General features: G+C 29.6%; 1 protein-coding gene across 6 annotated transcripts in view; it reads left to right on the top strand.

The window, feature by feature from the left end:
* The window catches only part of Dolk (Dolichol kinase), a 77,171-nt gene that overhangs the window by 54,433 nt on the left and 9,061 nt on the right, over positions 1-13,677 (top strand). For 2 of the 6 annotated variants that reach the window (XM_075368589.1, XM_075368570.1), the window contains one exon: positions 11,256-11,986. The exons of 2 other annotated variants lie outside the window; for them this stretch is intronic. In XM_075368589.1, the coding sequence (XP_075224704.1) occupies positions 11,256-11,396 (141 nt within the window). In that variant the 3' untranslated portion in view covers positions 11,397-11,986. Of the gene's footprint in view, positions 1-21; positions 11,987-13,677 lie in introns of those variants that run through there. 2 more of the 6 variants (XM_075368635.1, XM_075368628.1) reach the window with 1 other exon arrangement.

The raw sequence follows: 13,677 nt of genomic DNA, 5'->3' as shown, positions 1-13,677 counted from the left end.
TTTGTACTTACTTGCTCACAGATTGGAAAATAAGGCTGATTATCTAGATCACTTCAAGTAGTGGACCAAAGATGAATTTCTTGCAACAAATGATTTTTATCAACTTAAGTAGTATGTGACTGAAGAAGAATATTACGACCACAAAAATAATCTTCCCCAGATGAAAATTCAACATCAATTTGGCTGGCTTAATCACATATTAAATCACCAAATTCAACATTGTCATCAGAATCATTGTCAATTTCTGAACCAGAACTATTTAAATAAGATGATAACTTGTCTAAACTTATTCTATTATTCATTTAAAAATAATAAATACGTAATAAAAAGAAAGAAGAATTTTTAATAAAGTACATAATCATATTATAACATAAAAAAATAAGGATGTGACAAAGTAAAGATTATGGTGAAATTGTGATACACTGTACAGATTATTTCATAACTACTTATTGAAAAACTGAGACACCAATTGGAAAAAACATTAAAGTCATAAGAAAATATGAAGATGAGCATTGATAGGGTTCTGGAACTGCATGGTAATTGACACAAATAATGCATCCATTTGATCCATTTTACTCTCGTTGCTTTGCTATGGGCTGTAAACGTGTTGACAGAACTGCAGTACCCAGCACATATGTACCAGGAGACATGTAAATGGATATTTCTTTAATACTTCCTATATTATCTATTTGTCATCTCAGTTACAAATAACAAACCAGCTGACATCTGAATAGAATAAGTTTTTCAGATACGTATGCTGTAATAATAACATTAAAAAATATTACTGTTATTTAATCTAGTTTGACCAGTTTGTTCAATATAGTGGTTAATAAGAGAGTTGTGTCTTACAAGGGCAGGTGGTCAGGTCACAATATAATTTATCGAAGCCCTTTGGCAGGCTTTTAGGAGAGGGTCCCTATTTTAAACCCAAAATGGCAGCTTCCAAATTGGCCCCATTTCTGAGTAAACTACAGTTAAAGATTTTTGAGTGGTTCAAGTAGCTTATTGTACATCTACAGTCACAGCAGCAGCTGAGGGGCAAACATTCTAGTCACATAATTGAGAGGCTGTGGATTTGAGTCTCTACATCAATTTTTTTTCTTTTTTGTAAAACCTTTTTTTACATTTTTTAGTAATAATTTCTACAACAAAATTTTTTGAAACAAATAATCTTTCCAAAATACATGTAGTGGATATCTGTAAAATTACATTATGAAATTAATACAGTGGTTAAGACATCAAGTTGTGATTTTTTTTACAAATGCCTTGTTTACCAATTAAAACTAAATTCTATTTTTATTATTTTACTGCTTTTGACAGTAGTACTGCTTGCACGTTCTACATATTTATTTTATCAAGGAAGATGAGATGAATAAAAAGATAAATGAAAAATAAATTTGCCCCCCCCCCACATGTTTGGAGTTGAAACGTTGATATCAGCCTAATGTAGAAACATATAGTTTAAGACTAACTCCAGTATAAGATTAACAGTATGGGAATCAGAGTATCACTAAATTTGGTGAAAGTGTAGGTATCTATTTATTTAAATTATATATGAAGTAAAAGTGTAGTTACCCACGTAACTGATAGAATAATTTTAATTGCAATAACTTCTTCACATTGTAAGCTGCATTATCAATTTCTACAGCAATACATTATGTAAATGCAATGTAACTACTGAGATATTAAATTTGATATTCAGATATCCACTACTGTTAACAAAAGAAAAACACAATTAAGTTGCATTGCCTCAGTCAAATCATCAGCACCAGCTTGTAAGTCATCTATGTAGATGTCACGACATATCACTTCAGAAGTCTTAGGAAATTGTTTTGAGTTTTCGTTGGCCAGTTGTATAATGCACTTGTGGCGAGAAATGGTGCGGATGCTGTTCCATATGTTATTGTTTTTAGTTGGTAATGGCCAATTTCTTCTTCACTAGAATTTCGCCATATAATCCTCTGAAGATCATAATCCCTTGGATCAACCAGTACTTGCCTATACATTTTCGCAATGTCGGCGGTCATAGCGTGTACATGTGTTCTAAAGCGTAATACTATCGATATTAAGTCTTGCTGCACAGTCGGACCTACTATGAGCGTATCGTTGAGGGATATTCCATTGTCAGCCTTAGCTGAGGCATCGAATACGACTCGTAGTTTGGTGGTACTACTAGTTTGCTTGAATACTGCGTGATGTAGTAGATAGTATGGTCTCTCAAAGGTATCATTGCATGTCAAAGCATCGTTTTTTGTTGGTTGTTCAATTACCTGCATGTGATCGAGTTCAAGATATTCCATCATAAAATTGCCATAGTCCTCTTTAAGATTAGTGACTTTGTTTAATTTCCTCTCTAATAACAAGAATCTGCGATGCGCATTGTCGAAAGAATCGCCAAGGGGTGTATGGTTTTGTCGTCTAGGTAATCTAACAATGAATCTGCCATCTTGATTTCACTTGAGGTTTTCCAGAAAATGTTGTTCGCACATCCTTTCTTCTTTGGTGCAAGGAGTATTTTTAATCTCCTCCAGTTCCCAAAATTGTTTTAACTGATTGTGAATATTTAGTTCTGAATTAATAAATAGTGACGTTATCTTAGGCGGGTTTTCATTTTCATCTGTTGATGGTAGTCTACCTGCGACTATCCAACCTAATGTGGTTTCTTGAATGACTGGGAAGTTCTCAGTTTTCTTTATTTGACCTTTCTTCATTAAATGTAAATACAATTCAGATCATATCAATATGTCTATATTACCGGGTGTGTTAAAATGATAATCCGCAAGTTTTACGAATTTTGGAAGGTTTCACGTACTCGTATTGACGGGTTCAGAGGGCATAGAACTTGTAATACAAGGTAATACAAAACATTTAATTGTAGTAGCATATTCTTGATAATTTTAATGTAACTGTACGGTAACACTATATTTTACGGTGGCTGAGATGTTATTTATTCCATGAATTGGTAGATTTTCCCATTCACGCTTTAGCTTTAAACGCTGAACCATGTCTTCAGTAATGAAGTTCGCTTGCGAGCCTGCATCAAGCAACACCCTGCAAGGCTGTAGCGTTTTTTGTGAATCCTTGACACCAACTATAGCAATGGCTAGTAAAACACATGTCGCGCTCTGAATCTTTAAACTGCAATAGTTACTGCATACGTTTGGGTCAACTTGAGCTACCCCTTTAACTGTGTCTTCTGTTTTATCCTTAGAAATGGTGTTAGATTCCTTAACTTGAAAGAATGCATTGTTGTGCAAGATTGAATGATGTTTACGCTTACAGTATTTACAATAATGAGAATTATAACATTCTTGACATTGTGATTACTATTAAGACAGTTAAAACATAATCTGTGCTTTTTGACGAATGATATTCTACCATTTACTGGCAACTTAAGAAAATTCATACATTTATAGAGTAAATGAGGTTGCTTACAGTAAGGACAGTCCGAGTTTGCTATACTAACTGCATGAGCATGAATTTTCTGGGAAGATAAGCGAGTCTTTGTCTCGCTTAAATTGATTGTATTGTTTCGTGCAATGCGAATCTACTGAATTTTTTTGGGAATTGTTGCCTTGGGACACTGAAACAGAACTTTCCAAGATTTGTCTGCGCCTTTCTAGGAAACTGATAAACTGATCGATATCTGGGAAGGTATCAGCCGATATAGTGGATTCCCAGGCTCGTATAGTTGCTTGGTCTAAGCGCTGAACAAATAATTGGGTTAAAACTAATTCTGCATAATTAGTCTCGAGTTTTAATGCCTTTAACGCATTTATATTACTCAATATTGTATCAATAAAATTAGATATGCCAGATGCCGATTCTTTTGGAATACTCTGAACATTAAGTATTTCACGAGCATGTTTTGAAGCTATGAGTCGCTTGTTGGCAAACCTAGTTTCGAGTAATTTCCAGGCGACTGTGTAATTATCAGCTGCGACCGATAAGTTTTTGATTATTTGTAGAGCAGAATCAGTTAACGATGATGTCAAGTAATGAAATGTTTGAATTACCATTAAATTTTCATTGTCATGAACTACTGCACGGAAAAATTCACTAAGCATTAACCAGTCTTCATAAGAACCATTAAATTTCGGCAAATTTATTTTTGGAAGAATAATAGATTTATCTTTTCTATGATTGCTGCAGTTAGAATTTAAGATTTTTTGTAACTTTGATTTAAGAATAAGAAATATTTCTTCCACTTCTTCCCTATCTGCGTCTTCACTTTCGTGGTTAAGTTCTAAAAAGGTTTGCACCTCATCATATTTATGTCAAGTTGTTTCTAAATGATCCAGTTTGACCTTTACTAAATCAAGATCTGGTTTTTCAGAGTCTAAAGACTCTCCAAATATTTTTTATGCGCCTAATAGAGCCTTTAAATGTACCTCGTTTACGCCTGTTTTGTTTCATTTGGGTTTCAAAATCTGTTGTAGGCATCTTATTACCTATTTCATCATCAGTTTGAATAATACAAGACGTAATAAATAACAAGTTTGAATAATTGCGATAAGAAATAAATATTAACAAACAATAAACTAAGGAAACAATGATAAATGAAAGGAATATATTTATATGATAAATAGGTTTGGTATTTTTAAATTGATATTGGTAATTTGTAATTAGGGTTACGTAAGGATTGAGATAAACAAGGCGTACATACTGATGTAAAGTAAATAAGGATAATTAACGTAGTATAAACAGGCATTAACAAATTAACAATACTGTGATAAGAGTGGCAGTCAGCTTACCGATAACACCTGACACGTCGATGAAGTAACGGCGATGGAATGTAGGCTGCATCAACACTGCCGACACGATGTCTAGAGATGGCTGAGTAATAGTAATATTCGTATATATATAAATATGAATTATATCCGTAGTAATATGCGTATACGTAATATTCGTATATTTTTACAAGAATACAGCATTCAGATTATTGATTATTTATAGGTTAATTCATAGTCATTGTTCCGTCATTGTTGAATCGTATTTTCACTGATAAACATCCGGTCGGCGGACCAATATGTATTCAGTAAGGGGACGTTCTATCAAACTCAATATCCTGAAACAATTTTTAATTGCGGACACAAATCGTAATTCGTATAATTAATTTGATAGAACGTATGGGTAATAGGATGGTTACCCTTATCTGTTTACATTCCTTCAGCTGATGAGCAAATTGTTTACTTCAGTATTATGTCCTCATGCAGAGGTGGGATAAATTCTACAAGTTCATCTCTGTTGGACCAAACAGAAAAAGAACTTGCTAACTTCTTGCGACAGATATGTTGGTATGAGCAAAGTGCAAAATTAGCTGCAATTAGAAAGAAAAATGGATAGAATATTTGCAAATAAAGAGTATTAGGTCTTATACAGGCCCAGTGCTAGGAAAAAAAAATAGTGTGTGAAAATTTCACATTAGCGCCTTTGATGTAAAAGAAAATATATTATTAATATTTTTTTTATTCATATTTTAGGTAATACAGTACAATGCTATGTAGGTATACTATGTACTAAAAGTGAAGAGCATATATGTTTTATAAATTTCATTTAGAAAAATTGACTTTTTCTAGCTTTCATTGGGAAAATTTTAATCTCACATCATAAATATTTATTTCATTGGTAATTTTATTTTCGATGGAAATTGTTGCAAGACTGTGTTTAGTCTTTCTTGGCTCATGATGGATCTTAAATAATGTTTGATGAGCTTTAACTTCAAAAAGCTTCTCTTGGCTTGTGCTACAGTATTGGGCTATGTTAGTAAGATCCTCAATACAGTGGTAGCATTTACATAAATTTCATCTAATTTGTTTTCATGTATGAAATGTAATAATCTTTCTGATCTCAAATTCTTGGCTAGTCATGAAGCTAAAGACTTTAATTCAAAATGCAATTCTACTCCGGAAATGTATTTTTACTTCCTCAGTCAGTTTTCTATTCAAATTTTCACAATACAGTTTTAAATCATCTGACATTGCTGAAAGTTTTCTTATATTAAATAGAAATTTGAATGATTCAAAACCATCATTATAAGCTTTTTCAAATACGGCATCAAACACTTCTTGCTCATATTTTTGTTTTGGACTTACCTCTACAATTTCTGTTTTTTTCAAAAAACGTTTTTCTTTATTTCTGTCTTCCCAAATTTTCTGGAGGAAATTCATTCTCTGCATTCAAAGTAACTGCCCTTTCTTGGGCTTGTAGCAATGGAATCAAATTTTTATTGATTATAGTTTTGTTCCAAAAGTGTCTTCGTTTTTTTCATTGATGTTGATTGTCAAAAACATTGTGATTGATTGCAATTGCTCTTAAACTTTATTGATTTCAAATAAAATATATTGATTTCAAATAAAACTAATTTTTAAAAGTGCTTCGTTAGTTGTTTTAACAACTTTGAGTGCTTCATAAATTTTTTGTAGTTCAAATCAAATTGTTCTTACAGCATTGATGTGACATTCCCATTAGTATCACTTAAAGGTTTGACTTAAAGATGGGTATCTTGACTGAAGGACATCCCATCATTAGGTTGAAGCTGAAAAAAATTTGTAGACTTGGTCAATGACATCAAAAAATGTAACAATATGCAGTGAACATTTTACTGAGTCTACAGTTATCAAGTTCAGAGTATGATTGCAACATGGTATATAAAATGCACGAGAATTTCTATTAAGAATATGGGCCTGAACATTTCTGATTCCAATCATGTTTGCCCTGTTGTCATAGCTTTGTCCACTAATGTTTACAAAAATATTTCTCAGTAGGCAAAATATTTCTCTGTAGAATATCTATTAATTTTTTCAACAAATCAATGCCTGTTGATTTATCAACTGAATTGGAAGTTAAAAGCTTGCATAAATCAGAATTCGGTTATCTTATCTATGTCCACCTATCGTATTACCACTGACATTTGCTCTACGTGACTGATGTCTGGGATACAATCCACATTAAGTGAGTAATAGATGGATTTTTGTACTTTTTCTAGAATTTTCTTCTTGATACAGTTACTGATTAACTTAGGTGTGTCCAACAGTTTTGCCTCTGGGAAGAATTGGAAAGAAAATATTTTACATGGGCTGAATGAAATATTAAAATTAAAAAATGTTAAATTCAAAAATGATTCATTTAAGTAAACAAAATTTTATTATGGAACTTGTTGTACTTTTATTCAGATTCATTAAAGAAAACGTTTGTTCACAAATATAAGTTGAACTGAAGCTTACTATATATTTCTTTGCCAGGTTTTTTAAATTACCATTATTCAGTTTTTTGTTTATAAAAAAAGCTAATATTGAAAAATTTTTCACAGTCCATATGTTGGCTATGCCTGGATTTACTCCATAATTTCATTCTGGATATCTTTACCCAGGTAGTGGATGCAGTTAAATTTTTCTTTAGCCCTGGATGAATGTTTCTTCTTAACTGGATCGAACTCTGCGAGAAATTCTAACTTTTTCAAAAAAATTTCATTGTGGTGTTCTTAAACTTTATTGAAAGATCCTCTGAAAGGTAGATTCCGCTTTTCCAGCATAAGTGTCGCTAAAATTAATCTTTTCAAGTCATTACCCCGTATTCAATTTCTTTTTGGAATTTTTTTTCTAACATAACATATACTGAAGTTGCTTTTTTCAAACGAATTTTTACTTTCATCCATTTTCTGTAACATTCGAAATGTTCACAACTTCACTCTTGTCTCTTTAAAATCTGTGAAATATGTCACCAATCATTAACTTCATCTTGAGTTAATGTAACAGGAGTTTTTCCAAAAATCCTACCGCAAATAAATAAACTTTTTCTGGTTTTTTATTAATAAACTAACCTCGATCTTGGAATATATTCACCATTCACCATAATTGTATAGAAATAATGACTGAAAAAACACAGTTTTTCTACATTTTGATGATATTTGCTGCATCTGCTTGTATGGCCGGGTTCTTTCATAATTAATTGTTCAATCTTTGTGTAAATTTTCCAACCAATCACTAATATCGCAATTCACACAATTTTCAACCAATACATTTTCATTGTTTTCTATTGATTGTTCATTCACAATTTTATCAGCACAGTGGTTAGAACTATCATGGTTCGTTTCAGATTGATTATCTGATTTTTTCAGGCCTAGCATTTTATATTTTCTCTGGATATTTTCTTCTTTTTTCTTACATTTTTACTTGTTTTCCCAACCAGATAATTTTCTTCTTTAAATTATTATTTTTCTTAAGATGATTAATTTTTTCTTTATTTTTTCCCTTTACATATTTGGAAGTAGAGGATCACTTGGGGGAATGGATGGTTAATAAATTTGTAACAAACAGATTTTGTTTTATAAAACTTGAAAAAATAAAAATAATTATTTTAATATTTTCAGATTGTATGAGACAAGTTGAAAATTAAAATAAATTATCTACTTAAATTGTTCAGGTTTTATAAAACAAAACCTGTTTTTTAGGTTTATAACATTAAATTCATACTGATTTTTTTTCTAGATTCTTATAAATATTATATAATGAAAAAAATCATCTGCATTGGTGTATGAAAAAAGAAAGTGTACTTCCTGTGTACACACAGGAAGTACACTTTCATTACTTTCCTAGAATAATATGATAATTTTATCTTTATATATAGACCAAACAAGAAATAAATTGTTTATTATTCATTTTTTAATAATAATGTTGGTCTTTATTATTGCTTATGAACAATAAATTCATAGTCTGAAAAGTACAGAAGGCTATCAAACTTTTTGTTACAAATTTGTTCAGTACACTGCAGTTCTTCATTCCCACATTGAGCCTACTTAAACATTGCTTTACTTGTTTTTACAGTTACATTTATTTTTTTGACAGTAACCTTTTATTTATTTCTCACATGCAATTAAAATAAATAAATGATGAATAAATATTTTTTGCACACTTCGCCCCAATTCTGATATACCTGTTGCCACTTATTTCTGCAAATGAGTAATAGTGATGAACTAAGAAGGTCTGATTACAATATTAATTATAAAACAAACTTTATTATCTTATTTAATTATTTTGTTTTTTTATCATGTTTATTTATATTCTCATCTTGACCAGAAAGTTAGCTCTCTTACTGTCCTCACCTTTGAGTGTTCTCAAGATAATAATGTACTACATTATTGAGTAATGATAGATGAAACAGGCCAGTGAAGGATTGTCGTAATGTTAGTTAAGTGTCTTTAAGTTCTGTCTGACTGCCCTGAAAATATTAGTAAATTCTCATTTAATTAAATTATTCAAGTGAAAAGTATGACAGTTTTTAAATTACCACTTCATTTAAGCTTTCAGTTTTCAAGCTTACCATACAATTATATGTATTCTTTCATTAAAATTTTATGCTATTATATAATCAGGTGAAAAAACTATAATGTATATGTGGGGCATCTATCACAATATATGTGGCACAATCAGCAATTTTAATTCTCCTTACGATATGTTTTGTTATAATTGACACATTTTTGTGTAATTATAATTGTTATTTACACCTTAACATATCAGAACTATATTATCTTTATTAAGTTTATTACACCTATCTTCAATCTCGGCAAGATTGCATACTGTTCATTTGGAAAGTATTTGTCCATATGTGTTATAATTAATATTTTTAATTATTAATCTAAAGAGTTGTTTTTAGTTACTTTTAAGATTTAAATATTACATAGTTCTTTTGTATAATAAAAATTTTTAAATAACTTAAAATCAAAAAAATTAGTTGTACCCATTAAAAAATGGAAGTAAATAAATTATTCCTTAAAAGTATATACACATTTAAAAGTTTGTAAAGTAAAATATCCCATACAGATAATGATATTTTCAAAATAGAGAACCAAGTTTTGATAAATAACCAAGAAGTAAAATTTAAATAAGAAGTGTATATTGCACAATTGATTTACAGGAACCATACCTGTTATAAAAGTCATTATTCAGCAGTTCAAAATATCACTGTTAAAAAATTGATGCTGCGAGCTATAACATGCTATGCTCTTGGACTAATATGTAAACAACTTAGAACTACAGCTAAATCATAAAAAAGGACCACTTTACAGATGTGTTTTCCAAACATTTTCATTTAAATGTTGAAAATATACCACTTGATATTCTTCTTCATGATAATCTTCTAATTCCAAATTTTGAATTTTAATTATACAGTCATTAGAATCAATATTATATTCAGAATTGTAGGCTTTAGCGAGTGTAACTTATTAAATCATTAAATACATTATCATATTAATGTACTGTTTATGTTTTATTAACAATCAGTTGCAACATGTTTTATTGTTTTAAAATAACAAGCAGAAGCTTCAGAAAAGATATTGTTAAGTTAAGAGAAGCTTATATAGTGTATGGCAGAAAAACTTTCAGATGTTAGTCTTCAGTTTCATGATAGGCCCGAGTGATTAAATTTATTTGAGATTTGTTATATTTATTTGTGACATAACACCTTTATAGCAAATCATACGTGTGTCTAACCCTACTTTAAATGAAAACTTAAGTAAAGTTTGATCTTTTAATCACCTAAAACAAGTACATGTACAATGAACAGTTATGATTGTAGTTTAAACATTCCATAAGAGCAAAAATGAACAGAAATGAAAGAATATTGATTTATGTCAATGAAAACTATGTAGTATTGGGATAGGAAGAAAGAATATGTATACTACTAGATAGATCTAAATAAAAAGTCAACAATGAATTACATAACTTTTCTGGGTAATCCTGGTCAAGTAATGAATTCATTTTCATTTTAAGCTTTATTAAAATTTGGTAGCTGCTCCATCAGCAGATAGAGATATTAAGTTATTTTAGTGACTTTATTGTTTATCAAATACATTTTTGGCCTTAAAAATTTTAAATTGTGAAAAAAGTTGTGTTTTCATTTTGGAGCTTCTATACTACAGAGGAAGCATATTTAGATCAAATTAATTTTTAAGAAAATAATCCTTATGTGTTGATAATAAGGCCAATCAGTGTAGAAAATATAGATGCTAAAAATTCCAATTAGCACTAAGCACGATATAGCTAAAAAAAATAAAAATATATAGTAATTTTTTGGTGAAGGGGATGAGTATCAAAATATGTGATAATGTGTGATCTTGATAAAAAAAAAATTCAAGTTTACTAAGAAAAATTTTTTGCTAAATTTCCCTGGTACATTTTTGAAATTTTATTTTGGCCAAAAACTCCCAACCATTTTTCCAAGTTTTGCTAAAATTTAATACATTCTTTCCTGTGAAGATAGTACCTGTCTACCAACTTGAAGAAAATCTGTCAACGGGGTCCAGAGTTATAAGACCAAATACAAGGCAATATACATACGAACACACAAACATCCATCTAACAAAAGTAGAATTTTTGAACTTGGGAGAATTGGAATAAGATTTTTTCTGCAGATTATTTATAATTTATTCAGTCGTTTTTGTAAAAACCTTTTTTCAATGTCTCTAATGCACAAAACTTAAAAAAATACCTTTTTTCAACTAGCCTATATACTTTCCTGTTATTGCTGTAGCAGCATATATTATTGTAGCTGGAAAAGTAATATACATGTATGACTTTTAATGTGACAAAAAACATAAGTGTAAACTCAAGGTCAGCATTTCTCAAATCAATAAATGATTTTAAGTCTTTTTTAATCACAGTTTTTTGAGATTGTATTGCATTAATATCAGATAATTGTACATCATAAGGATTTTATTGACAGTACATTTTATCATAATTTTAATTAAAATTCTATCATGGAGTTATTAATTATACATTAATTATAAATACAAATTTAAATTATATAAAAACTTAGCTATTGTAACTTAATTAATTGTTCCTTAACTTTAGCCTAGTGATATATATATATATATATCTTAGATTATATTGTTTTGTATTTAAAAATTGCACTATTTGTAATATTATTGTGTAATATCCTATTAATGGTTCTGAAACAAACTCTGTGTTGTTTATTGAAATAAACTCATTGTTACTTTCTTTTTGTGTATATCTATATAACATATGACTAAAATATTATACAGGCACATACCTTATCAGTTTTTTCTATAAATAAATCCTATAAATCTACAGAATATGTAAGTAAGGATCTCTTAAGGCTAATATAGAATTCTTCAGGGAGGTAAAAAAAGAAAATATTACATACAGTGAGTTTCTACTAACTTCAGTAAAAGTTATACAAAAGATTAAAATGATAAAATCAAAGGTTATGGAAGTAGTAAAGTATATGGAGCAGATGTAAAAATACAAGAGCTGCCAGAAGTGATTAAATATTTAATCATAAACACGTTTTTTTCATACTCCGAAACAAAGTTTAACCAAAACAGTTATATTCCCAATCCTCAAAAGACATAATCAAGAAAAATATCAAGATTAAAAGACAATTTGCATAATTTTATATTTGTAAAAGATGTATTCAGAAATTCTGAAAAGGAGACTGAGTAAAAAATGGAGCAAATAGTTACGGAAGAAAAATATGAACTCTTGAAGGGAAGGGAAAAAAGGGATTCAATAGGGTTAATAACTTTTGCCAAGGAATATAGAAAGAGGTAAAGAAATTTGTATGTCATTTGACTATATCAAATGGGTTAAACTAATTGAAATATTAAGAACCAGAGAGTAGATTTGAAAGGTAGAAAATTAAAAAAAAATTGTGCTTGAATAGGGAAACTGCTTTGTAAATAATGCGAGTTATTTGACCTAGAAACAGAAGTAAGACGAATATATTCAGCTTATCACCAACCTTCTTTAATATGTATGTTGAATATATGATAAAGTATAAATAAAGTAAAGAATAAATTGAATAAAGTACATATATAACATTATTTTTTAGGAGATAAAGCATACTATATTCAACCGATTATTTCAGATAAGAAGATAAAATGGCATGAAAATGATTATTAGGAAAACAAAAGTAATGGGGAGAAGAGTCAATAAACCAGTGAAAGTCACAAAAGAAGGAAGAATTGAACAAGTAAAGCAGTATGGATATATATATGGTCTTAACAGAAGATTGAAAATTGAAATTAAGAATTGCAATGACTAAAAAGGAAGCATTTGAAATGTGAGCATGAAGGAGATTGCAGAAGATTAGATGGATAGACAAAGTGAAAAATGAAAAAAAATGAGGAAAATGTTTGTGAATACAAAGCTCAATTAAGGAAAATTATTTAGCTCAATTAGAAAAATTAGGAATAGAAATCTTATTTGCTGAGACGTGTCTTGAGGGAATAGGGATTGATTAAAAATTACTAGAAATATAAGTACAATGTCCAGAAAAGAGTAAAAATCATGCACAATCTAAGTATTAACAAGATCTACAAGGATCTTAAAAGTTTAGCTAGAAATAGAGTAGAATGGAGGTAAACATGGTGCAACAGATCATCATATGGGCATATAACCATATGATGATTTTATGTGTATATATATATATATGTATATTAGGTATCACAAAGTTCACATGGGACTTTCATAACCTATTCTACTTGTGAAAATAATGGAAAAGTCATTTAAAATACGTCCTAAAATGCAAGTGAATAATGAAAGATTTCAGCTACCTTGGTAAAATGAGGTCATACTGAAATTTTTATGATGTTAATTAAAGGGCAGAATTAGTTATTTCTTATGATTACAGGTTAAACATTGAGTAAAATAAGCCTCA

This window comes from Lycorma delicatula, chromosome 1, assembly GCF_047948215.1.
Source record: "Lycorma delicatula isolate Av1 chromosome 1, ASM4794821v1, whole genome shotgun sequence".
NCBI classification, from domain to species: Eukaryota; Metazoa; Arthropoda; class Insecta; order Hemiptera; family Fulgoridae; genus Lycorma; species Lycorma delicatula.
This window is presented reverse-complemented; position numbering and strand designations above follow the sequence as displayed.